This window comes from Eschrichtius robustus, chromosome 14 (genome assembly GCF_028021215.1).
Source record: "Eschrichtius robustus isolate mEscRob2 chromosome 14, mEscRob2.pri, whole genome shotgun sequence".
NCBI lineage: Eukaryota > Metazoa > Chordata > Mammalia > Artiodactyla > Eschrichtiidae > Eschrichtius > Eschrichtius robustus.
The window spans coordinates 92510397-92534758 of NC_090837.1; the positions used below are offsets into that span (position 1 = coordinate 92510397).

The window sequence follows — 24362 nt, forward strand, 5'->3', positions numbered from 1 at the left end:
TGTAATTTTTCTAATACGTGGTGCTGAGACACAGTGTAATAGTAAATATTTTATTTAGATTATGTTTTTTTTCCCTTAAAATTTGTTGTGGATACTCTAGATGTCACTTCAAAAAAAGCATTATATCAATATATAATGTTTATATATAATATTTAATCAACTTGATTAGAACTGATAATGTATAAGGAAAATGAATGCCTAACATTAAACATTTCAACTTCTATGTTTAAAAAATACAATTTTGTTTCTTTTATTTGTACTGCTAGAATGGAACAATAGTAAGGAAATTACAAACATTTTTTATTTTTAAACTATGGTAATCTTATTTATTGAGGGTCATACAATCTGCTCTTGGCAATTACAAGAATAATTTCCTTAAAAAAAAACAAAACAGATGTCAAAAGTCAATCAAGATGACTCAGCATAAAAACATATATGACATATATACATACAACCCAAAGAATCAGACTGACTCCTCTTTGGGATAGTGCTGTAAAATAGGGAAACAAGTAGACCAATAGTGGTCAAACTAAAATCTAAGAAATTGATGTAAGCATTGCATGGGAAGATAATTAAGGCTGCTTTCAAAGAATGAGAACATAGTTCGCATTCTGGGATGTATTCAGTGAATGCATACACATTACGTGGAAGCAGCATGGCATGGTGGGTAACCAGGTAGACTCTAGGGAAAGACGAGCAGAGCTGTGTGGCCTCCTGCAAGTCGCTTACCTCCTCTGTGCCTTAGCTACCTCTTCTTAAAAGAGGAAGAAGGATCAATAATATCTACTTCAGAGTGTTAGAATGCCACCTGGTCTTTAGTAAAAGCTCAATAATTATTAGCTAATTCATAAAATGGCAAAAGAAAAACCTTTAATTTTAAATGGGTAAAATTGTATAACCACCACTAAAGTTCATCCCAGACTGTATTATATGCAGATATTGGAAATTAATTACATAAACCTTATTATAGCCTCTAGATATTTATATATTTCAAAATCAAATGACAGCAAAAATTTTATTTAAAACACCTATGAAATTTAATGCTTTAATATGTATTCATCATGTTCCTTATATTCAAAGGGTGTCTCTGTAAATGTATCTGCTTACAGATGATAGACAGATGAATGATTGATAGATAGATAGAGAATATATATTCTTAAAATCATTACTGAGTACAGGTAAGAATATACCAGTACTTAATACTCAAAGTATTTACGTAGACGTTTGTAATAATTTCTGATGTTACTCCAAAATCCAGCTTTTTTCACACTCTATGAAAGTATTTTGGTCAATACATGGTTAAAAATATATAATAATGACACCCATTTTGTTTCAAGTTAATGAAAATAATATTGTACAAAGTCCAATTTTAAATGTCACCTAGCAACTTCCACTACATGACTATATGAACTACATTTTATTTGTTAGTCTGGTACAAACTCAGCAAGGTATCTTCTTTTTTTTTTTTTTTCCATTTATCTTGAATAAAATGGAAGATTAAGTGTAACGTGTCCCCTATTGAAAATTAAGTCAAGTCTGTGAGAAGCCAATTGTCCATAAACCTTCCGACTTCAGAGGGCTGTTTGAACAAATCCAAACAGTGTCCATCCAAGCCTGGCTGGCTCATGCTCTCCTGCGCTTCTGTTTCCATACAGTTTTCAAGTTCCATGAGCTGTTTTCCAAGAGCAAGTAAAACTAAATGTTCTCGACCAGGAGTGCACCGGTGTTGAGCATTTCCTTATGAAGCAGCACTGTTTTTTCTTACACTGACATACATGTCACATTAACATATTTCCCTACCACCTGTATTTTTGCTTCTTACCTACAGTGTGTTTCCCGGCCCATTTTCTCTTGTCTCAGACCAACCAGGGCCCATGTTGACACATCCACCCGTGTGAGGCATTCTTTAACTCTCTTCATACAGAAAAGCGGTGTCTGTCTCTTCCCAGCTGATAGTGTACGTATGTGCAAACATACACGCACTCTGCTCACCTGTCTCCCCTCTGTCTTCCACCCCTCCCACCTGCCCATACTGACCACCTATTCCTGACTCACATTAGAGTCTTTTTTAACTTCTATTAAGCTTTTAGACTTAGATCCAAGTGGATGCCTCTGCCTCCTTTGTCATTCCTTTGATAGCTCATTTTGGACAAGTCTCCACGTCTTGATCACATGGAGACTTGGACGCCACTGGTCTAAGCCACCTCTCTGTGCAGTAGCGGCAGTAAAGGTGCAGCTGTCTTTACTGAGCACTTCAGGCATGACAGGCATTGTGCTTTTCACTCTAAAAGCATCATCTTATAAAATATTTATAACAACACTTAAGGCACATTATATTAACTTTAGAGATAAGGAAAAATTGAATCTTAAAAAAAAAAGTTTAAGTACCTTTCCTGAAGTCAGAAGGCTAGGCAGCTGTGGGGTTGATATTTGACAACAGGTCGCTGATGGCAAAGCCCATGGACTTAACTCCATGATTCTGCCACAAAAATTGTGGTGTTCTATCTTGAACATAGCAAAGAGGCACTCGCATTCCGGCCTTGGTCCAGTGGAATAGACCCAGTTGGTGTAATTCTCACCTTACCTGCTCTTTGAATAAGAGGGTTCCAATAATTTATTTTACAGTGAGTGTGGTAAAGAGGGAAGAACATCATGGGCTCCGAGCCTCAGAAACATTACCCACTGGCTGTGGCAGCATGAACAAATTACATGACCCCTCTGAGCCTCATTTTCCTTGTCTGTAAAGTTCAGATGGCATATGTGTTGACAATTTATGTGGATATTAAATGGGATAACCTATGAAACCAGTTTGCACAGGGCCAGGCCCGTAGAGAAGGACTCATAAATGCTAATCTATAAATGCTGAATTTTTCCTCTCCCAATTATATAGATTTGTGTCTCAAGTGCTAAAATGATTTTTTAAATTCTAGGCAATAATTAGGGAGAGACAGAGCAAAAGGAAAATTGATTTTTTAATTATTTTTTTTCAATACTTTTTTTCTTTTTTTTTGGCTGCACCGCACAGCTTGTGGGATCTTAGTTCCCTAACTGGGGATCGAACCGGGGCCCTCAGCAGTGAAAGTGTGGAGTCCTAACCACTGGACCACCAGGGAATTCCCCAGAATTGATTTTTTTTAACCATTTTTTTTTAATACACATGAATTTTATGTAGGTGAACACAAATTAGCATTAAGGTTTATCACAAGGGCCGGCAGAGTCCCAGAACAGCAAAGGGAAATTGCATAAAGGCAGTAGCATAACCTGGATAACGTTTGTGGTAAAAGCGAGAAGAGGTGCTGGTAGCCTGTGTGTTCACAAAAATTATATCAGTTGTCAGGCCCTTCCTGCTGCTTCTTGGCGGCAGAGGTTCTATCAAAGTACAAGGCTGTGTTGTCACATGTTGTCATAGGTGGGGAGGAAGCTCATCTTCCCAGGAGAGATCAGCATTGGAGTCTAAAGAACAGTGGACTCAGAAGTCAAGAGAACTGTTTTCTATTGGAGGTTCTGGAGGTAGGATTTTACCTCGAGCAAATCCTTGAATTTTTTTTGGATTTTGATTTTCCATCTGTAAGATGAAAACGGCTGGATTCTCTAAGAAAGAGTCTAACCTCGAATTACGTGGCCTGTGTGCACAGTGAGCTTGGGCCTCCTCACACCATGGCAGCCTCAGAGCAGTGAGACTCACATGGTGACTCAGAACAAGGGAGAGAAGGAGAAACTGCCATGAAGGTCTCAAAGGGCATGGCCGAAACAAACCAAATGTCGCATCTACCAGATGTTATTAATCAGAGCAGTCACCAACCAGTCCAGAAGCCCAGATTGAAAGGTCTGGAACCTAGATGCCCTATTTCTGAAGGCAGGCTTTCCAAGAATTTGCAGCCATCTTCGATCCTCCACAAAAAATAATGCAATATCTAATATTACTTATGATGAAACTTCATTTGAAAGACCTTAAACAGAATCTCTTGATGCTCAGAAAAAGCACAGGACAGAGTAGAAGCACGATTCTAGTCTCGTGCTTCCACTTCCTTAGAAAAGTCAGGTCATACCTCAAGGCCTCAGCCTCCTCTCATTTTAAAGAGGGATATTTCACCCCTTTCCTATCTCCCAAAAATTTTATGAGGATTTGACTAGGTAAAATAAATGATCTCTGGGCCAAATGCCAGGATAAATGACTGAGAGAAGATAAAGGTGTAGAATATTTGAATTTGGCTGAAAATAGGGAAGTGACATTATTATCTATATGTTGTAAATGCCTAGGAATTTCTAGTAGACCAAGTGCAGATGAAACAAAGGAGAGACGAATGGATGATGGACAACACCACTTCTTGGAAAAGAAGCCCAGACGTGCTAAGAAAGACGGAGAGATTACTAACCCATTTATATGGAAGAGTGGAGGTGAAAAGATGGAGGTTAGGCTGAACCCTGGGACGGGGAGAACTTTTGTAAGTGGAGTTTTAAAATATAGCTAAAGAATGGGAAAATATAAAGAACCATAAAACAGTCAGGAAGCTTTGCGTGTCAAATAAAATACCGTTTTCATGTGTACTATTTCATTAAGTACTATTTTATAAGAGTACTTAAATATACAAGAGGAAATGGACAGAAACATGTTAATTAGTAATTCAAAATTAATGCTTTCCTTCATATTTGATAAAGTAGATTTACAGTTTTTTTTGAATATATGGAGAAGGAAATTGAGTGAATAGTGTGTGTAGAGAGAGAAAGACGCTACATTCATTGTGCATCTTTTCAAGTACCTATGCAACATTTACAGAAATTGTCATATATTAGATAAAAATAAAAAATAAACTTCAATATATAGAAACTACTCAGGCCATATTATCTGACCACAATGCATTATTAAATGAAAATTAATAAAATATGCACAAAAAAGCAATATCTCAACAAAATGTACACAAGCAATTGCCCATATAAAATAGGAAATAATACCACAATTATATAATTTAGAAAAGAATGATTTTTATTCTACTTACAAGCCATTGTGATGTGGACAAAGTGGCATTTGGAAGGAAATGCTTTCATTAATAAACAAATAAAAATGGAAATGGAAATATTCAACTTGAAAAGATTGAAAAGACCAAGAAAACTAGACAGACAGAAGGTGGAAATTAGGATAAAAGCAAAGTATAAGAAAATACAAGAAAAACTGAAAAATATAAATTCTTTAAATAAATTTTAAAACCCAAGTATATAAGTTGGAGACATGAAAGGACTTACAAAAACAGGCAAAATTCCTTTTAAGCTCCAAGAGAATTTGATGCTTTTTTAAATAAAAATGTAAATGTCAAATAATATTAGGAGAATTGAGACTCTTTGGGAAACCACGATCATAATTCTGCTTGTACATACTAAACTAATTCCCTTGGATGGAATACTGACTTAAATGTTTTTTTCTACAGTTTCTCAAAATTCTTTAATATTGGGATCTATTCGTTTTAGTATCAAAAAAGCAGAAACAACTTGAAAGCCTTTCAATGTGGATATATTGAATAAACTGGGGTATGAGATCGTCCTTTGTATTAGTCAGGGTGCAGGTAAGTAAATAGGGCCTATGCTAGGTAGTTCAGGAGAGGGAATTTTAATAAGATAGTTTCGACTCAAGATGTAGGAAGAGCAGGGACAATCCAGAGACTAGCAGCCGCAGGAAAGATATCCCACCCCCAGCTCCCTTGCCTGCCACAGAGTCACGGAAGCCAGCGGAAGACACAAGACTCCCGGATCAGAGACAAAGGACTGTACTACTCACGGCACAGCCGGCAGCATGAATTCCAGGTTCCCATCAGCTCCCCTGTTCCCCAAGTCCCACGGAGCCATGTGGAGAAGCCCAGGTGGCTGCTGCCTATTGTCACAGCTGAGGAACCTGAGTTTAGCTGGTGTTGAACCCAAGTTCATGTGCCCGATGCACAGCGAGGCCAGACAAATGGATACATCGGAGATTGGGGCAGAGAAAGATGTATTGCAATGCCGTCCAAGGAGAGCAGGGCAGCTCATGCTCAGAAAGCCCCAGTGCCCCGATGGTTTTTTGAGAAGTTTTTATAGGCACAGTTTCGAGCGGACGGCTGCAGGGTGTGTGACCTTCCTCCGGTTGGTTGGTGGTGAGATAACAGGATGACGTTCCAGGAATCAGCCTCTGGTTCCAACCAGTCTGGAGTCCATGTGCTTATTCTCAGCCTGAAGTTACCATCCTCCACCCGGGAGGGGCCTTCTTTCCTGTAGAAGCACTCAAAGGTATGTGTCAGATTGTCAAGTATATCACTTGAGGAGGAACCAGGACCCTACCCCATTGCTGCACTATTGTTTCTGGACTGCCTTTACTTTGTTTCTGCCTTTCCTCACTCTCCTAATTAGTAACCGTTTGAATCCGCCTTTTGGAACCCAGGGAAGGTCTAGGAGACTGAAAGCCTTTTGCCTACAAACAAGACACGGAAAGGCTTTGGTACCCAGGAGGGCCCCACAGGGTCCTGCTTGGTTTCATAGGAACTCCTAATCTTATAAGGTGACTGCTAGCAAACCTGCCCAGCCTTCGCCCTGGAAGAAGACAGTATCTGCGTTTTCCTGGTCAGGAAACAAATATGTCCTCCACCCTGGAGAAGGACACTCTCTTCCAGGCCTGTTTGCTGCACAAGCAAATAATAGTAAAGAACAAAAGTTGTCACAAGAAATGCAGAACCACGAGTGGCCCAGGAAGAATTCTTTCCTAACAACTACCTTGCAACCAAACGTTTTCAAAAGAGTTTTCTGGGGCTTCCCTGGTGGCGCAGTGGTTGAGAATCTGCCTGCCAATGCAGGGGACACGGGTTCGAGCCCTGGTCTGGGAAGATCCCACATGCCACGGAGCAACTAGGCCCGTGAGCCACAACTACTGAGCCCGCGCGTCTGGAGCTTGTGCTCCTCAACAAGAGAGGCAGCGACAGTGAGAGGCCCGCACACCGCGATGAAGAGTGGCCCCCACTTGCCACAACTTGAGAAAGCCCACGCACAGAAACGAAGACCCAACACAGCCAAAAATAAATAAATAAATAAATAAATAATTTTTAAAAATATATATTCTTATAAAAAAAAAAAAAAGAGTTTTCTGAAGTTTAGGGAAGGGGAGGGAAGTGGGTTGCAGCAGGAAATGATCTCCTCTTTGAGATCGTACACTCATCTCAGATGTTGACATCTGTATATTTACATATTGCCTAAATGGGAGCGAGCAGAAGCTGCCAACCCTTGTTTATATCTTTAACAGTCTTCTAAATATAAGGTTCTTTGCTTTGGGGTTTCCTTTCTTATCCACTGGAAGACAGCATAACTCTTATCTGTATGATGCTCAGATAAAGGTATTAACTGAATATCCATAGGGCACACTTCGGGCCAAAATCATCCTCTTGGGCTGTGGGCTTTGTGAGATGTGTGGTTGTAGCTCTCACATAGAACACAGATGTTTTAACTACTCTCCAGACTTGGTGAGCTGTGACTTCTACTCTTTCCAGATGCTAATAAGCAACTTTTGATTCGTTGCTCTGTATCCCAGTGAACTGACTGCCGTTTCAAAAAGAATGAAACCAAGAGAGACTTAGAGTCAAAAATGCCAAGAAATTTATGACAAGGGTCTCAAGAACTAAATTAGCTGCTTCTAGATCTAGATGATTTTTGCATCTAAGCTGAAGCATCCTTTCCAAATACTGATCTTGTGAGAAGCATGTGACTATTGCCTGCAGGAAAGAGTCCATGGTTGAATCTTGAGGGTGCTCTGGCAGTATGGGCTGCAGAATTTTGTACCATTTCTTGAGGATTTTCTCACTGACTGAGGCAACGGAAAGAATCATCAGGACAGATCCTCACTGAGAAGAAATAAAAGGACTTTGAAGACATGTATCCATCTTGTTTGATTTCTTAAAATAGAGTAATTGCTTCGAAATGATCTCACAGTATCACTTTCTCTTTTATATATGTTATATAGATGTTTATTTGCAATATAAATATAAATTGCCCTATGTGGTTTTGTTATACATACTCTTATGATCCTAAAAATCCTCCAACTCAAAATGTATTGTGCTTTCAATTCAGAAATAACTACACCATTTTAAACTATACAGTATTTTTATCTTAATGTTTTTAATTGGCATGATTGATTATAATATGGAAAGTTAAGGGTGATTTTTATATGTCATTTTGTTGAACCCTCTTACCAAGAGAAGTTTTTGAAGAGTTTAAAATTAAAATTAACAAAATTCTCTAGTAAAAAAGGCTTGAATTATTGCCACACTGTCTTTGACATTGTGCCAATCAAAAAGGCCAATTTATAATACATTGCTTAAACTTAATAACAAAATTAAAAGTTACTGGATAAATCAGATGATAGATTGCCGATTCTACATCATCTGCTAGATTGCCAATGGCACAAAATACTTGTATTATTTTGTTAGGGCAGCCATAACAAAATACCACAGACCGAATGGCTTAAACAACAGATATTTCTCACAGGTCTGGAGGTTGAGAAGTCCAAGATCAAAGTTCCAGCAGGGTTGGTTTCTCCGGAAGCCTCTATCCTTAGTTTGCAGATGGCCTCCTTGCTGTGTCCTCACATGGCCTTTTCTCCATTATTATGCATCCCAGGTGTCTCTTCCCCTCTTTAGAAGGACATCAGTCCTATTGGACTAGGGTCCCACTCTTATGACCTCATTTAGCTGTAATTAACCTCTTTAAAGGCCTTATTTCCAAATACATTCACATGAAGGTTAGGGTTTCAACATGAATTTAGAGTGAACAAAATTTGGTCCATAACCGTACTCAAGATATAGTTTTGAACCATGAATGATGAAGGGATTCTCTAACGTCTAGGAGAAGACTTAAACATCCAAGATGAAGCAGACAAGATTTGTACCTGTGGCAAGGATCCTGAGAATATCCACATTCAAGTTCTCAAATAAAAATATTCCACCTTTCTGCAATTAAATATTGGAGTAGAATAAAGAGAAACTAAAGAACAAATGAAGAAACAGAAGGTTAAAGGTCTCCGAGAACTTGAAAACAGTGAGGAGTGGAAAAACAATATGGGATGATTCAGATAACAATTTTATGGAGGAAATTATTCTCAAGTGTTTTCCAGTTATTTGTTTCCAGCAAACAAAATGTGTTTACTGTGTTTCCATGATACCTAAGACTGACCATTTGGGAGGAAACATGTTTCCCAGAATTTAAATCATAGAAGGAGAAGCATTTTTATCAAATTTTGGGAAGATGAATTTACCACTGATGCCCTATTGGGTGCTAAGTAGTAAACAAATTGATAATATATTAGAAAAAAAGAATAGACAAGTACGATTAATATGAGATTCATTTTATGGATTAATTGATATTATTAATGGGCATTGCTGACACTAACTAAAGATTTTATGTGTTTAATTAAATTTACGCCTCACATGAGAAATTGGCTTTAAAAGTGCAACCCTTTTGTCCCATGACAATTTCATAAAATGAGCCTTGCCTCTATTCTTACAGTAGTGGGTGTTGGGTGTTAGTGTGTATGAGGCTACTTTGTGTCTTCTTAGCATGCATAGCTCACCCACAGAGATTCTCCAACGGTTAGGTCTGGGGTAGAACTGGAAGTGTGGGCAGTTAACAAGCATCCCAAAGATTCTGAAAAGCACCGCCCTATTGTAACCCAGAAGTTTGGCTGCTCCCCGACGCTCCCTATCTACCGACCACGGGATGTGGGTGTGTTAGTACACCTATTTCATAATAAAATGGAAAAACTTTGAAATGTAGCAAATTTTGAAAATATAAAAATTGGCTGCAATGTTGCTATGTTTGGAGGCATCTTTAAAAAAATAAAAAGAACTTCAACAGGGCCAGACTTTTAAATACACCGAGCAGGACACTTTTGTGGCAAGACATAGCAGTTCCGGAAATGCCTCGCTACTAAAAAAGTGAAATCAAATAAATACGTTCAAGCCCAATGGCTTGACCTTCTGTTAAAATTTAAAAGCCTCCTAGTTTTATATGGCTTTAAAGGGCCTGTTATGTCATACCAGGCACTCCGGACAGCGCCTTCTTCGAAGGGTAGCGCCACTGGATGCAGACATATGAGAACTGTTGGGGGTTGGGAGAGCCCCTTGGGGCAGCGTCCACCCCAGGGAACAAATGGTTCAAGGGACAAACTCTAAGGCTAGGTTTGACCAAAGTGATCCTTACAGCTCCCAGTTTTGCCAAGAGTCAGGTATTAAATAAAGGGGAAATGTGAGATGTTATTAATTAGAGGATTGCCCACTGTCAGAAAGTGCACGTTTGCTCAGATTACATCAGAGAAATGTGCACGAAGGTCAAACAAAACCATTTCTGTTTTTTAAAAACAGTGTGAATCAGTAAAAATGAATTTCTTTCTTGAAAATGCAATGTAAAGGATTATTCTATTTGAACTAATCATGTGTCTGAGCGTCACCTGATGGGATGTTGTGTGGATCTCTGTAGCTAACCTTACAGTTTATCTTTCAAATAAGAAAATATACCACACTTTTATCACAGAACTTCTCAGGGAAAACACTTTTTCTAATATGTACAAACTCGTACTGCAGGAGCAAGGAAAAAGATCTATTTGAGGAAAGAGCCATTGGGTAAGGGTGGGAGCGGGTGTCAGGAAAAACTGTAAGACGCTGTATGTTCAGGCCACTCAGGATGGCTGCTCTCTTGCTCTCTGTTCATCCCCTGCCCAACCAGGGCCTGCTTCACCTACACGCTATGCATACGACTGACCTTCCTGCCCTGCTTCATCTACACCCTATGCATACGACTGACCTTCCTGCGTACTTGCCCCAGGTCCCAGCTGGTGATTGTTCTTATCAAAGGGGCGGGGAGGTGCATGCCCTCCGCTGGTTTCCCTGGTAACTAATGAGCCCACCTGACGTCAATCCCCATATAACTGGCAATCCCTCTCCCCCAGCAAAGACTGCCGCCATGTCCTGCCACATCCTGCCCGCCTTGCGCCGGCACATGTTACGGTGTCCCTCCAGGACCTTGCTTCAGACATGTAAGCTCCCCCATCCGTTAAACCACTGATGTCTCTGTTGCCAGCTCCGGGCTCTTGCTTCGGTCTTGAAGCTGGGCAAGCACAGGGCTTGTAGGCTTGTGGGGTGCAGCCCAACAGACAATGAAATGGGTGAAAAAGAAATGGTATCTTGTGTTTGGCACCATTTGGGGGTATCCGTTTCTGAAAGCGCTTGCACCTCCATTTTTTTGAGTTATTTTACAATTCAATAAATTGTAGAAAGCCGATAATGCAGGTAATTCTTGCTTATAGAGATGCAAATAAGCTTGTCTGATGGAATGTAATTGATCATTGCTGTGGCTATTTACCAGCGTTCCTGATCGGCTATAAGCCCTTTGAATTCTCCTTGGAATCAGTCTACCATCTTTTTGTTCCCTTCTTAATTAATGAGTGAGATTAATTGTTTACAAGTGTTCGTTTCATATTTTTTAAGTCATGATTTTCCTTTTTTTTAAAATGATATCTTGGAAGTTCCCTGGCAGTCCAGTGGTTAGGATTCAGCGCTTTCATTTCAGTGGCCCCAGGTTCAATCCCTGGTCGGGGAACTAAGATCCTGCAAGCCACACGGCGCACCACGCACCCGCCTCCAAAAATAAAACAAAATGGTATCTTGAAACAGCAGGTAATGCAGGAATCTGTAACAGATTCTATCATATGTCACCCACGTTTAACCCTGAACTTTTAAAAGAGCACGTTTCAGTTTAATATTTTAAATAAAGCCTAACACACATTATCTTTTTCTTTTAGCTTCAGACAAGCTTGACTGAACCAATGGCGTTGTCCAAATCAGTATCTCTCCCCCGCAGCGCGTACTGGCATCACATCACTCGGCAGAACAGCGTTGGAGAAATCTACAGTTTGCAAGGCAAGTAACCGTGAAGCACCGCCTTTAGCTTCCTACAGGTGGACCACGGGCCATGCATATTGCTTTGTATTTGCATTGCTTGCTTTTCCTCCATTTCCATTTATCAGCTGTCACTGGCCACAGTGGGAGCTCTGAGATTTACCGTGGCTTTGCTAAAGGTATCATTTCATAGACTCATGAAAAAAATTATCCCAAAGATCACCAAGGGCTGAGGACCCGCTTTGGCACAGGAATTTGACTAAAACATTATACAAAACATATTATCCGAAGCTAAAAGTAGCTAATACCAGGGTCTGTTTCATGCTGTGTTTTACAAAGGATTTCTTTCTTAGCATCTTGTTGCCGTAATAGGATTGAATATCAGTTCAGGAGGCTGACTTCCAGCTCTGCGATGAAATGCTGCATGAACCTACTCATAGTTTTAAGGTTTAGCCAAAGCCTTGACATAGAAACCATATGGGAGGGTGCAGGGCAGAAGGAGACAAGTGTAAGTATGTTGCTTCTGTATTTTTCCTAATGATAAAGCGTTGACTGACTGCTTAGCGGATGAATCAGAGGAACAGAGAGCAGGTATTTGATCAACAGCAGCAGAATTCAGTTTCCGTGGTTCTCTTCCTATTTTTTCCCTTTTGTCCTAAATTCATAAACTTAACCTTCAGATAAAATATTCAGCTGCAAGAAACTAACAGCTGACCAAGACAGGAGGAAGCAGGAACTAAGAAAAATAAGGCTAAAAAAACACAGCTGAAAACACTCATCAAACCTTTTTTGAGCATAATAGGCTTGAACATACTAGGTACCCAATAAATATCTGGTGAAGGAATGGCCATCATAAGCTTTCAGAATATTTTTCTTTTCATACATTAACTTTTGCTCATATTAACAACACTAAATGTTTTGACAAAAAAAAAAAATTCTGTAACAAGCAAACTGAAATAGTGTATTTTTAAAGCAGTATTTGCTTGCCAGAGTTTCAAACCTAGAATAATGGGATTTGATGTGTGGGAATGAATGATTAAAGATACATTCTGCAAGGAAAAGCAGTCAGAACCACGTTAGTCACTTACAGAAGATAATTGCATTTTATATTTTAAATGAACCCTCTTATCACCAACTTGACTACCTGTATTTAATAGGTCATTATTATCTTTTTGTATTATTTATTTGTATGAGAAAATCTTTAATGGCACAAGGATTAGAGGATTGAGAAAAGGAGGGGAACTGCTTTGACAGTTTTATGAGTCAGAAAGAGGAGACGTGCTTCCATTCTGTTTTTTCTGTCCACAAATGCCAGTAACCACACACTAAAATCGCCCGAGTCATGATCTTGTAAAGTTTATCTTGCTTGTTCCGGGGATTAGAAATAATTAGAAAATATGCCTTTAACGTAAGGTTGTTTTTACTTAAACATAAACGTATATATGTAAATATTGATATTCAATAGAAGAAAACTAAAACTATGGAATATTTGAATAAGAGAATAAAAACAGTTAAATTTCTAAGCAAAAAGAAAGCGAGATGTTAATAGAAATAAATTGGAAATGGATTGGAACCACTGTACTGAAAACTTTGGGTTCTGACAAGGTGTCGGTCTGTAATCCCAGCAAATAAAAGACTGTGGTCTTCACGGTAACATACAGAAAACTTTTCTCTGAAGGTAGCATTAAGATTTAGACTGATAACTTCAGAAATAATGTCATAAGCACCCAACAAAAAATACCAGAATGCATTAAATTTCTGAAAACATTGCCAGAGACTTGTTGGAGGACAGTATTGATTTACACAATAAAATAGAATCAATAACTAATTAGAATTCTCTATGATTTATGTCACAGATATTAATTTCCAGTTAAGGGTTTCAAATGCCTTATTGATTACGATGAACTGTTTATTTATATGATCTTGTTGGCGAGGAAAAATTTACCTTCTAACCTTCCAGGTTCTTTGGCTGGTCTAATAATTAAATTGACATTAGATTAACAGGAGAAAAAAAAAATTGTTATATATACGGGAGTCCCATGAGAGCCAAAGGCAAGTCTGGCATCTGAGGCTTATATGGCATCCTGAGCTAAGGGAAGGGACAGGGGCCTGGGGCTTCCAAGGGGAGGAAGGTGAGTCACAGGACGATAAGAAGAGCAGATGTTTGGTAATTAAATGTTTGCCCTGCCACACAGATCGGGCATTCAGATAAAGTTATCTCTGTGTCTGAGCCAGGCCCCCTGTCTAAATTCGTTTAGGCAATTAAGTGAGAGGTTAAAAGTTCTTCCTGAGTCTTTTGGACCTTGATTGTATTCAGCTCAAAATAATCCACACGCCAAAGTGGCACATTTTGGGGAGACTCATTCTGAACCCCTTCAATCTCAATGTCACATTCTTCTTTGGTTGTTAGTTGTTGTTTTTATGTAACAAAAAATATGCATTGATTAAGGTAATTACTGTAAGTCAGATAAATATAGAATATACTCAATGTAGAGTACATTTCACTGTACTGTGCATTTATTTTTGTGTTGCATACTTCTTAGAGCAATACATTTTGCCATTTTATATACCCCTCATATTATGGTTATATCATATAGAGAGAGATACAGATAGATAAATAGATTGTAGGTAGGTAGATAATATATAGATCAATATAGATACAAATTCGTTAGTGATACTTTGACAATGATTTATTTTGTTCTCCTTTTGTTCTGCTGAGGAGCTGAGAGAGGTGGAGGGGCAGAGCCTTTGACCATGGTTTCTCCTGGGGTGTAATCCCCTCAGGCTCTGCCCTCATGGAATTAGGGCAGAATAAACTACTGAATCAAGAAAAATCAAAATAGAAACAACCTTATCACCCCTTCATGCACAGGTGCATTTTTTTCACTAAACTACAGTTAAAAGTGTGGTTATTTTGCATCTCACTCCCTCAGTTGTGCTCCTTGAAGTGGCATCACCTCTTCTTTACAAAGAGGAGAACATAGTCAAGCAACTATATCATTGATCTTCCAGAGTCAAAGGAAAACTCTGGCGTTGGTGGGTGATATATCGTCAAGTAAACTGCAGGTAGCATTGAGGAATAAAAGTCCGTCGTTAGAATTTTTTCACCATACTGTTAACATTCTAACTGTGAAGCTGAGATCAATATGAATTAAATTCAACAGGCTTTCATTCAGAAGGTAAAGAGGGAACAGTTTTATATGCTTAAAGTTTAATAGATTGGAATTCATTAATAAGCAGCACATGTACTGGAATGGAAAAAAAATTCCTGGTGTGAAAACAAATCCATTCCATATAAAGACTTACCTATAACTTAAATTGCCGGTCACCCTCAAAACTGCACTTTACTTGGTTTTACTGTATTCACTTCTGTCATCCAGTCTATAACCATAGAGGCAAGATACACTGTAAAAGACTGACATATCAATACTGACATCCTGCGTTTTGTTTACTCTAATGTTTGGGGAAAAGGTGCAATATCAGATCTCTCCATGGTACTCCCAGAACAGCGCTCTGACAGTACAAGCTGTTGTGGTTTCCCCAGTGTGCTCTAGCTCTCTGGAGTCAAAAACATTGAAAAGCAGAATGATTACTCTTTAATAAGTACACACTAGCTAAGTACGAGGCAGCTGCTGTTTAAAATCTCTATCCCTAAATGGCTTTGATGGGTTATGTCACCTCTTCCTGGAGAAGTCGTTAATAAAGACTTTTCCTTTTCTCGATTTTTACCGGGTAATCGGGATGATTGATTTGTATTAGAAAGTAATTTTTGATTTATGTTTCTCTAACTTCTGCATTTATGAAAAACATTTGTGTCACAACACATTCTACAGATGTTATCTCTAGACTCAGGGAAACATAAACTGTTAAAGGGAAGGAAACATGATCTTGAACTCTTGACTCTAAAGTGAATGCTCAAAACACATCATTTGTTTTACTAGTGATAGAACTGTGATTTTAGTTCTAAGGCCTTCAGCAGAAAATGTGTTGGGAGGATGAGGAACACTCAAAAAAAGCAAGACAGAAAGAAAGAAGGAAAGAGAGAGAAAGAGAGGAAGGGAGGGAGGAAGGGGAAAGAAGGAAAGAAGAAAAAGAAAGAAAGAAAGAAAAAGAAAAGAAAGAAGGAAGGAAGGAAGAAAGAAAAGAAAAGAAAGAAAAAGACCACTCAACAGCCAATAAATCGAGAGTCAAGATTCGGTAGAGAAGGACGGACTTTATTCAGAAAAGCCGGCAATCTGGGGAGATGGTGGACTCATGTCCAGAGACCAGTTCCCAAGATTCTGCTCAGCCATGACAGCTTTTAAAGGGAAAAAGGGGAAACCATTTCAGTTAATCATTAAGGCAGGAGGTCAGATTCTTCATCATTTTTCTGCTGTGTGCAGGCCTGCCGACTCCTCCCCATCTTCCTTGGGACGCGTCTTGCCCACGGGGTCTACCTGCCCCCACAGGGTCCACCCGCAAATTTGCTAAGGGGAAGAAGCTAGGGGTAGAGAGTCAGTCATTCTTTAACTACTTAATTCTTCGTTCTTACTCGTTCTCATCCAGGAAAGGAACCAACAGGTTAGGTAAGGTGTTGTGTATATTTAGAAAAGCAGAAACTAGGAGCTATGTTAAATGTTGCCTGATGATCTCATCTTTATGACTAAGGTCTAAGGAAAACAGGGATGAAGAAACAGAAAAGGGGCAAAGGAGCTGCTTACAGTAAGGAGGTCAGAGTTTTTCTTACTTAAGGCTCTCACCTTGACTTTTAATTGCCATTCTACTTATTTAGATGATGGACTATAGAGCAGGGTCTTTAAAGTGGGATTTGTGAAAATGACAAGAGCATTTATTAAAGACGACAAATCAAACTAGTAAAGACCATGGGTGGTACCAAAGCTCGCTCACGGGAGGCACTTGTGAGTCTTCAATGAACTCAAAAATGTATTAGAAAATGCGTTATAAAGGATACAAGGAGGGGATGGCATCACGACCACTCTTCTCCCTGAGGACAGTTCTCAACCAGTGTCGCGAAAGGAACCACTCCACCCCACTGTCCCAGCAGCCTTTCTCTGCGCACAGGCTCAGGACTTTTGTTGGTGCATCTGTTTCTTGCTTTAGGATCGTTGTTAGTGAACACAGACGCTTGCTGCTGCTGGTCTTTCCTTTGGTAGCACAGGAGATACTGTGAGATGCTGGGTTTCTGCCTCTCCACCTGATGCTTCCATCCGGGATTAGCTCTTCCACAAGCTACAGTGACGAGAAGGGGGCATCGAGAATGCGAGCTGGAAATGATCCCCACGCGCCGCCTTATGAGACTGTGTGTTATCCTTAAACTTTCCCTGATACACTTAATGACTATTTTTTACACAAATCTACATGGGATAGGCTGGGACTTGTTTTTGAACAGCCTGAACAACTTCTCTCTTTGAATTAAGGACGATTGGGGGTGCCATTTGTGAAGGTGACAACTTTTGGAGTTCTGCTTTCATTAAACTGATTAATATTCAAATGCCAGCTCTGAACTGTCTGCTCCCTCCGCCCATGGTACATCTGTAATTAGCTCCAGACCCCCGGTGTCAGCACAACAGCCAACCTGATTACACAGAAGGCATGTTATGTTCACCAAAAGGGCATCTGCTGCTCCAATTTCTCAGAAGGACAGGATGCAAACAGGCAATTAGAATTAGAGATAACCTTTGGAAAACGGTAAATAGAGTTCTGGCGGAGATGAGGCAGGTAAATCAAAGGATTTACTCACTCTTTCCTCAGCTCTGACCCTCTGTCCTTCTTTACTGCCTGTTTAATTTCAAGTTCGCATGGTTTTTAAATTGCTTCCATTGAGATCTTCTGTTTAAATTTTCATGATATGATGTTTTCCAAATTGCAAAGTTAATAAAAGCCTCCTGTAGCAAGTAACACACACACACACACACACACACACAGAGAAATTTGCACTGGTGGTAAAAAGGAGCTTGCACGTGTTCACGCTCCCATCTTCCCAGGATTTGATCTACATGTTGTCAGGTGAATCAGTCACTGTGGGTCCACAGCAGCCAATACATCACACATTCTCCATAAGGCCCGACCCTGCTTCTGGCCATTTGGCAACAAACCTTAAAACATGAGCCGGTTTTTAGAATCAACACTTTGTGTCTATCAAACCTTCTCTATGAACATGTACTGCATATCCTTACCTTACAAAGGGTAAGTCAAAAGCAGAAAGTGCCTCCCTGGATATCAGTTTTCAGAGAGGAATGAAACAATTGCTTCCCCAAGATAGACACCATAAAAATGCTCCAAATATTCTCAGTGTGAAATGTCCCTCAAACCCCACAGTTTTCATCCATCACTCCCTCTTCCAAGCTCCCAGACATGTAGGTATAGCTTTAATATATCAATCTATTTGTTTATAAACCTGTTTCTTCTACTACATTGTGAGGTAGCAACTTTTTTTTTTACGGTGAATCTATATTTTCTTTTTCCTTTTTTTTTAATTTTTGAATTTTATTTTATTTTTTTACACAGCAGGTTCTTATTAGTCATCCATTTTATACACATCAGTGTATACATGTCAATCCCAATCTCCCAGTTCATCACACCACCATCCCTACCCCCTGCCACTTTCCCCCCTTGGTGTCCATATGTTTGTTCTCTACATCTGTGTCTCTATTTGCACCCTGCAAACTGCTTCATCTGTACCATTTCTCTAAGTTCCATATATATGCGTTAATATACAATATTTGTTTTTCTCTTTCTCACGTACTTCACTGTCTATGACAGTCTCTAGATTCATCAGAGTCTCTGCAAATGACTCAGTTTCGTTCCTTTTTATGGCTGAGTAATATTCCATTGTATATATGTACCACATCTTCTTTATCCATTCGTCTGTCGATGGGCATTTAGGTTGCTTCCATGACCCGGCTGTTGTAAATAGTGCTGCAATGAACATTGGGGTGCATGTGTCTTTTTCAATTATGGTTTTCTCTGAGTATATGCGCAGCAGTGGGATTTCTGGGTCATATGGTAATTCTATTTTTAGCTTTTTAAGGAACCTCCATACTGTTCTCCACAGTGGCTGTATCAATTTACATTCCCAGCAACAGTGCAAGAGGGTTCCCTTTTCTCCACACTCTCTCCAGCATTTGTTGTTTGTAGATTTTCTGACGATGCCCATTCGAACTGGTGTGAGGTGATACCTCATTGTAGTTTTGATTTGCATTTCTCTAATAATTAATGATGTTGAGCAGCTTTTCATGTGCTTCTTGGCCATCTGTGTGTCTTCTTTGGAGAAATGTCTATTTAGGTCTTCTGCCCATTTTTGGATTGGGTTGTTTGTTTTTTTTAATACTGAGCTGCATGAGCTGTTTATATATTTTGGAGATTAATCCTTTGCCTCTTGATTCGTTTGCAAATATTTTCTCCCATTCTGAGTGTTGTCTTTTCGTCTTGTTAGTAGTTTCCTTTGCTTTGCAAAAGCTTTTAAGTTTCATTAGGTCCCATTTATTTATTTTTGTTTTTATTTCCATTACTCTAGGAGGTGGATCAAAAAAGATCTTGCTGTGATTTATGTCAAAGAGTGTTCTTCCTATGTTTTCCTCTAAGGGTTTTATAGTGTCCGGTCTTACATTTAGGTCTCTAATCCATTTTGAGTTTATTTTTGTGTATGGTGTTAGGGAGTGTTCTAATTTCATTCTTTTACATGTAGCTGTCCAGTTTTGCCAGCACCACTAACTGAAGAGACTGTCTTTTCTCCACTGTATATCCTTGCCTCCTTTGTCATAGATCAGTTGACTACAGGTGTGTGGGTTTATCTCTGGGCTTTCTCTCCTGTTCCATTGATCTATATTTCTGTTTTTGTGCCACTACCATATTGTCTTGATTACTGTAGCTTTGTAGTATAGTCTGAAGTCAGGGAGCCTGATTCCTCCAGCTTTGTTTTTCTTTCTCAAGATTGCTTTAGCTACTCGGGGTCTTTTGTGTTTCCATACAAATTGTGAAATTTTTTGTTCTACTTTTGTGAAAAATGCCGTTAGCAGTTTGATAGGGATTGCATTGAATCTGTAGATTGCCTTGGGTAGTATAGTCATTTTCACAATGTTGACTCTTACAATCCAAGAACATGGTATATCTCTCCATCTGTTGGTATCATCTTTAATTTCTTTCATCACTGTCTTATAGTTTTCTGCATACATGTCTTTTGCCTCCTCAGGTAGGTTTATTCCTAGGTATTTTATTCTCTTTGTTGCAATGGTAAATGGGAGTGTTTCCTTAATTTCTCTTTCAGATTTTTCGTCATTAGTGTATAGGAATGCAAGAGATTTCTGTGCATTAATTTTGTATCCTGCAACTTTACCAAATTCACTGATTAGCTCTAGAAGTTTTCTGGTGTCACCTTTAGGATTCTCTATGTATAGTATCATGTCATCTGCAAACAGTGACAGTTTTACTTCTTCTTTTCCAATTTGTATTCCTTTTATTTCTTTTTCTTCTCTGATTGCCATGGCTAGGACTTCCAAAACTATGTTGAATAATAGTGGTGAGAGTGGACATCCTTGTCTTGTTCCTGATCTTAGAGGAAATGCTTTCAGTTTTTCACCATTGAGAATGATGTTTGCTGTGGGTTTCTCGTGTGTGGCCTTCATTATGTTGAGGTAGGTGTCTCTCTATGCCCACTTTCTGGAGAATTGTTATCATAAATGGGTGTTGAATTTTGTCAAAAGCTTTTTCTGCATCTATTGAGATGATCATATGGTTTTTCTTCTTCAGTTTGTTAATATGGTGTATCACATTGATTGATTTGCATATATTGAAGAATCCTTGCATCCCTGGGATAAATCCCACTTGATCATGGTGTATGATCCTTTTAATGTGCTGTTGGATTCTGTTTGCTAGTATTCTGTTGAGGATTTTTGCAACTATATTCATCAGTGATATTGGTGTGTAATTTTCTTTTTTTGTAGTACCTTTGTCTGGTTTTGGTATCAGGGTGATGGTGGCCTCATAGAATGAGTTTGGGAGTGTTCCTTCCTCTGCAATTTTTTGGAAGAGTTTTAGAAGGATGGGTTTTAGCTCTTCTCTAAATGTTTGATAGAATTCACCTGTGAAGCCATCTGGTCCTGGACTTTTGTTTGTTGGAAGATTTTTAATCACAGTTTCAATTTCATTACTTGTGATTGGTCTGTTCATGTTTTCTGTTTCTTCCTGGTTCAGTCTTGGAAGGTTATACCTTTCTAAATTTGTCCATTTCTTCCAGGTTGTTCATTTTATTGGCATAGAGTTGCTTGTAGTAGTCTCTTAGGATGCTTTGTATTTCTGCAGTGTCTGTTGTAACTTCTCCTTTTTCATTTCCAATTTTATTGATTTGAGTCCTCTCTCTCTTTTTCTTGAGGAGTCTGGCTAATGGTTTATCAATTTTGTTTATCTTCTCAAAGATCCAGCTTTTAGTTCTATTGATCTTTGCTCTTGTTTTCTTTGTTTCTATTTCACTTATTTCTGCTCTGATTTTGATTTCTTTCCTTCTGCTAACTTTGGGTTTTGTTTGCTCTTTCTCTACTTCTTTTAGGTGTAAGGTTAGATTATTTATTTGAGATGTTTGTTGTTTCTTGAGGTAGGATTGTATTGCTATAAACTTCCCTCTAAGAACTGCTTTTGCTCCATCCCATAGGTTTTGGATTGTCGTGTTTTCATTGTCATTTGTCTCTAGGTATTTTTTGATTTCCTCTTTGATTTCTTCAGTGATCTCTTGGTTATTTAGTATCGTATTGTTTAGCCTCCATCTGTCTGTGTTTTTTACGTTTTTTTCCCTGTAATTGATTTCCAATCTCATAGTGTTGTGGTCAGAAAAGATGCTTGATATGATTTCAATTTTTTTAAATTTACTGAGGCTTGATTTGTGACCCAAGATGTGATCCATCCTGGAGAATGTTCCATGCGCACTTGAGAAGAACGTGTAATCTGCTGCTTTGGGATGGAATGTCCCATAAATAGAAATTAAATCTATCTGGTCTATTGTGTCATTTAAAGCTTGTGTTTCCTTATTAATTTTCTGTTTGGATGATCTGAGGTAGCAACTTTGAATGATTTTTTATCCCCGTGGCTGTGCTAAATTTGGGTGGCTCAGTCATTGTGAAGAGGCTCTATCTGCAGAGGTTAAAATCTGGAGTTTCAGAGTTAGGTAAACCTGAGTTTGAATATTAACTTTGCTACTGCTAAGTTGTGTGACTTTGGGCTATTTACTTGATCTTTCTAAGCCTCATATTCTTGATCTCTAAAACGAGGATAATGGTACCTATCACAGCGCTTAAATGAGATCGTCCACATAAGGTATAAAGATTCCATAATTACTAACCATTGTCAATATTAAATTTGCAATAAGAAGTTTCTTTCCCAGACAAAGGGAAGAATGCTCTCCTACTACAGTTATTTTTTAACATCTTTATTTGAATATAATTGCTTTACAATGGTGTGTTAGTTTCTGCTTTATAACACAGTGAATCAGCTATACATATACATATATCCCACATCTCTTCCCTCTTGCATCTCCCTCCCTCCCTCCCACCCTCCCTATCCCACCCCTCTAAGTGGTGACAAAGCACCAAGCTGATCTCCCTGTGCTATGCAGCTGCTTCCCACTAGCTATCTATTTTACATTTGGTAGTGTATATATGTCCATGCCACTCTCTCACCTTGTCCCAGCTTACCCTTCCCCCTCCCCGTGTCCTCAAGTCCATTCTCTAGTAGGTCTGCGTCTTTATTCCCATCCTGCCCCTAGGTTCTTCAGAACATTTTTTTTTTTTTTTAGACTCCATATATATGTGTTAGCATACGGTATTTGTTTTTCTCTTTCTGACTTACTTCACTCTGTATGGCAGACTGTAGGTCCATCCACCTCACTACAAATAACTCAATTTCGTTTCTTTTTATAGCTGAGTAATATTCCATTGTATATATGTGCCATATCTTCTTTATCCATTCATCTGTCAATGGACACTTAGGTTACTTCCATACCCTGGCTACTGTAAATACAGCTGCAATGAACATTGTGGTACATGACTGTTTTTGAATTATGGTTTCCTCAGGGTATATGTGCTGTAGTGGGATTGCTGGGTCATATGGTAGTTCTAGTTTTAGTTTTTTAAGGAACCTCCATACTGTTATTCTTTTTGTTGCAAGGGTAAATGGGAGTGTTTCTTTAATTTCACTTTCAGATTTTTCATCATTAGTGTATAGGAATGCAAGAGATTTCTGTGCATTAATTTTGTATCCTGCAACTTTACCAAATTCATTGATTAGCTCTAGAAGTTTTCTGGTAGCATATTTAGGATTCCCTATGTATAGTATCATGTCATCTGCAAACAGTGACAGCTTTACTTCTTCTTTTTCCATTTGGATTCCTTTTATTTCTTTTTCTTCTCTGACTGCTGTGGCTAAAACTTCCAAAACAATGTTGAATAACAGTGGTGAGAGTGGGCAAACTTGTTTTGATCCTGATCTTAGTGAAAATGGTTTCAGGTTTTCACCAATGAGGCTGATGTTGGCTGTGGGTTTGGCATATATGGCCTATATTATGTTGAGGTAAGTTCCCTCTAGGCCTACTTTCTGGAGGGTTTTTATCATAAATGGGTGTTGAATTTTGTCGAAAGCTTATTCTGCATCTATTGAGATGATCATATGGTTTTTATTCTTCAATTTGTTAATATGGTGTATCACATTGATTGATTTGCGTATATTGAAGAATCCTTGCATTCCTGGGATAAACCTCACTTGATCATGGTGATCACTTGATATGAAGAACCTAAGAGCAGGACAGGAATAAAGGCACAAACTTAGAGAATAGACTTGAGGACACAGGGAGGGGGAAGGGGAAGCTGGGACGAAGTGAGAGAGTGGCATGGACATATATACACTACCAAATGTAAAACAGATAGCTAGTGGGAAGCAACCTCATAGCACAGGGAGATCAGCTCGGTGCTTTGTGAATACCTAGAGGAGTTGGATAGGGAGGGTGGGAGGGAGATGCAAGAGGGAGGAGATATGTGGATATATGTATACGTATAGCTGATTCACTTTGTTATAAAGCAGAAACTAACACACCATTGTAAATCAATTATACTCCAATAAAGATGTTTAAAACATATGTATAGAAACGGTTTTCTAGCTTCTAAAGCTCGAGAAAAACTAAACCTAACTCTAAACCTAACCCTAAGTTTTTTGTTTTTTTTTTTATTGAGTCATACGATTGTTTCGTTCTTTTTAGAATTTTTTTTAAAATTTATTTATTTTATTTTATTTTTGGCTGCACTGGATCTTCGTTGCTGCCCTTGGGGCTTTCTCTATTTGCAGCGAGCGGCGGCTACTCTTTGTTGCGGTGCGTGGGCTTATTGCGGTGGCTTCTCTTGTTGCAGAGCTTGGGCCCCAGGCCCGCGGGCCTTGGTGGTTGTGGCACGAGGGCTTAGTAGTTGTGGCTCACGGGCTTAGTTGCTC

The 24362-nt window shown here is 38.9% G+C and overlaps 1 protein-coding gene across 2 annotated transcripts in view; it reads left to right on the forward strand.

Annotated features, from left to right (window-relative positions):
• The window catches only part of DOK6 (docking protein 6), a 419540-nt gene that overhangs the window by 343559 nt on the left and 51619 nt on the right, over window positions 1–24362 (forward strand). For both annotated transcript variants that reach the window (XM_068563092.1, XM_068563091.1), the window contains exon 7: window positions 11801–11918. In XM_068563092.1, coding sequence (XP_068419193.1) covers window positions 11801–11918 — 118 coding nt within the window. The remainder of the gene's footprint in view (window positions 1–11800; window positions 11919–24362) is intronic.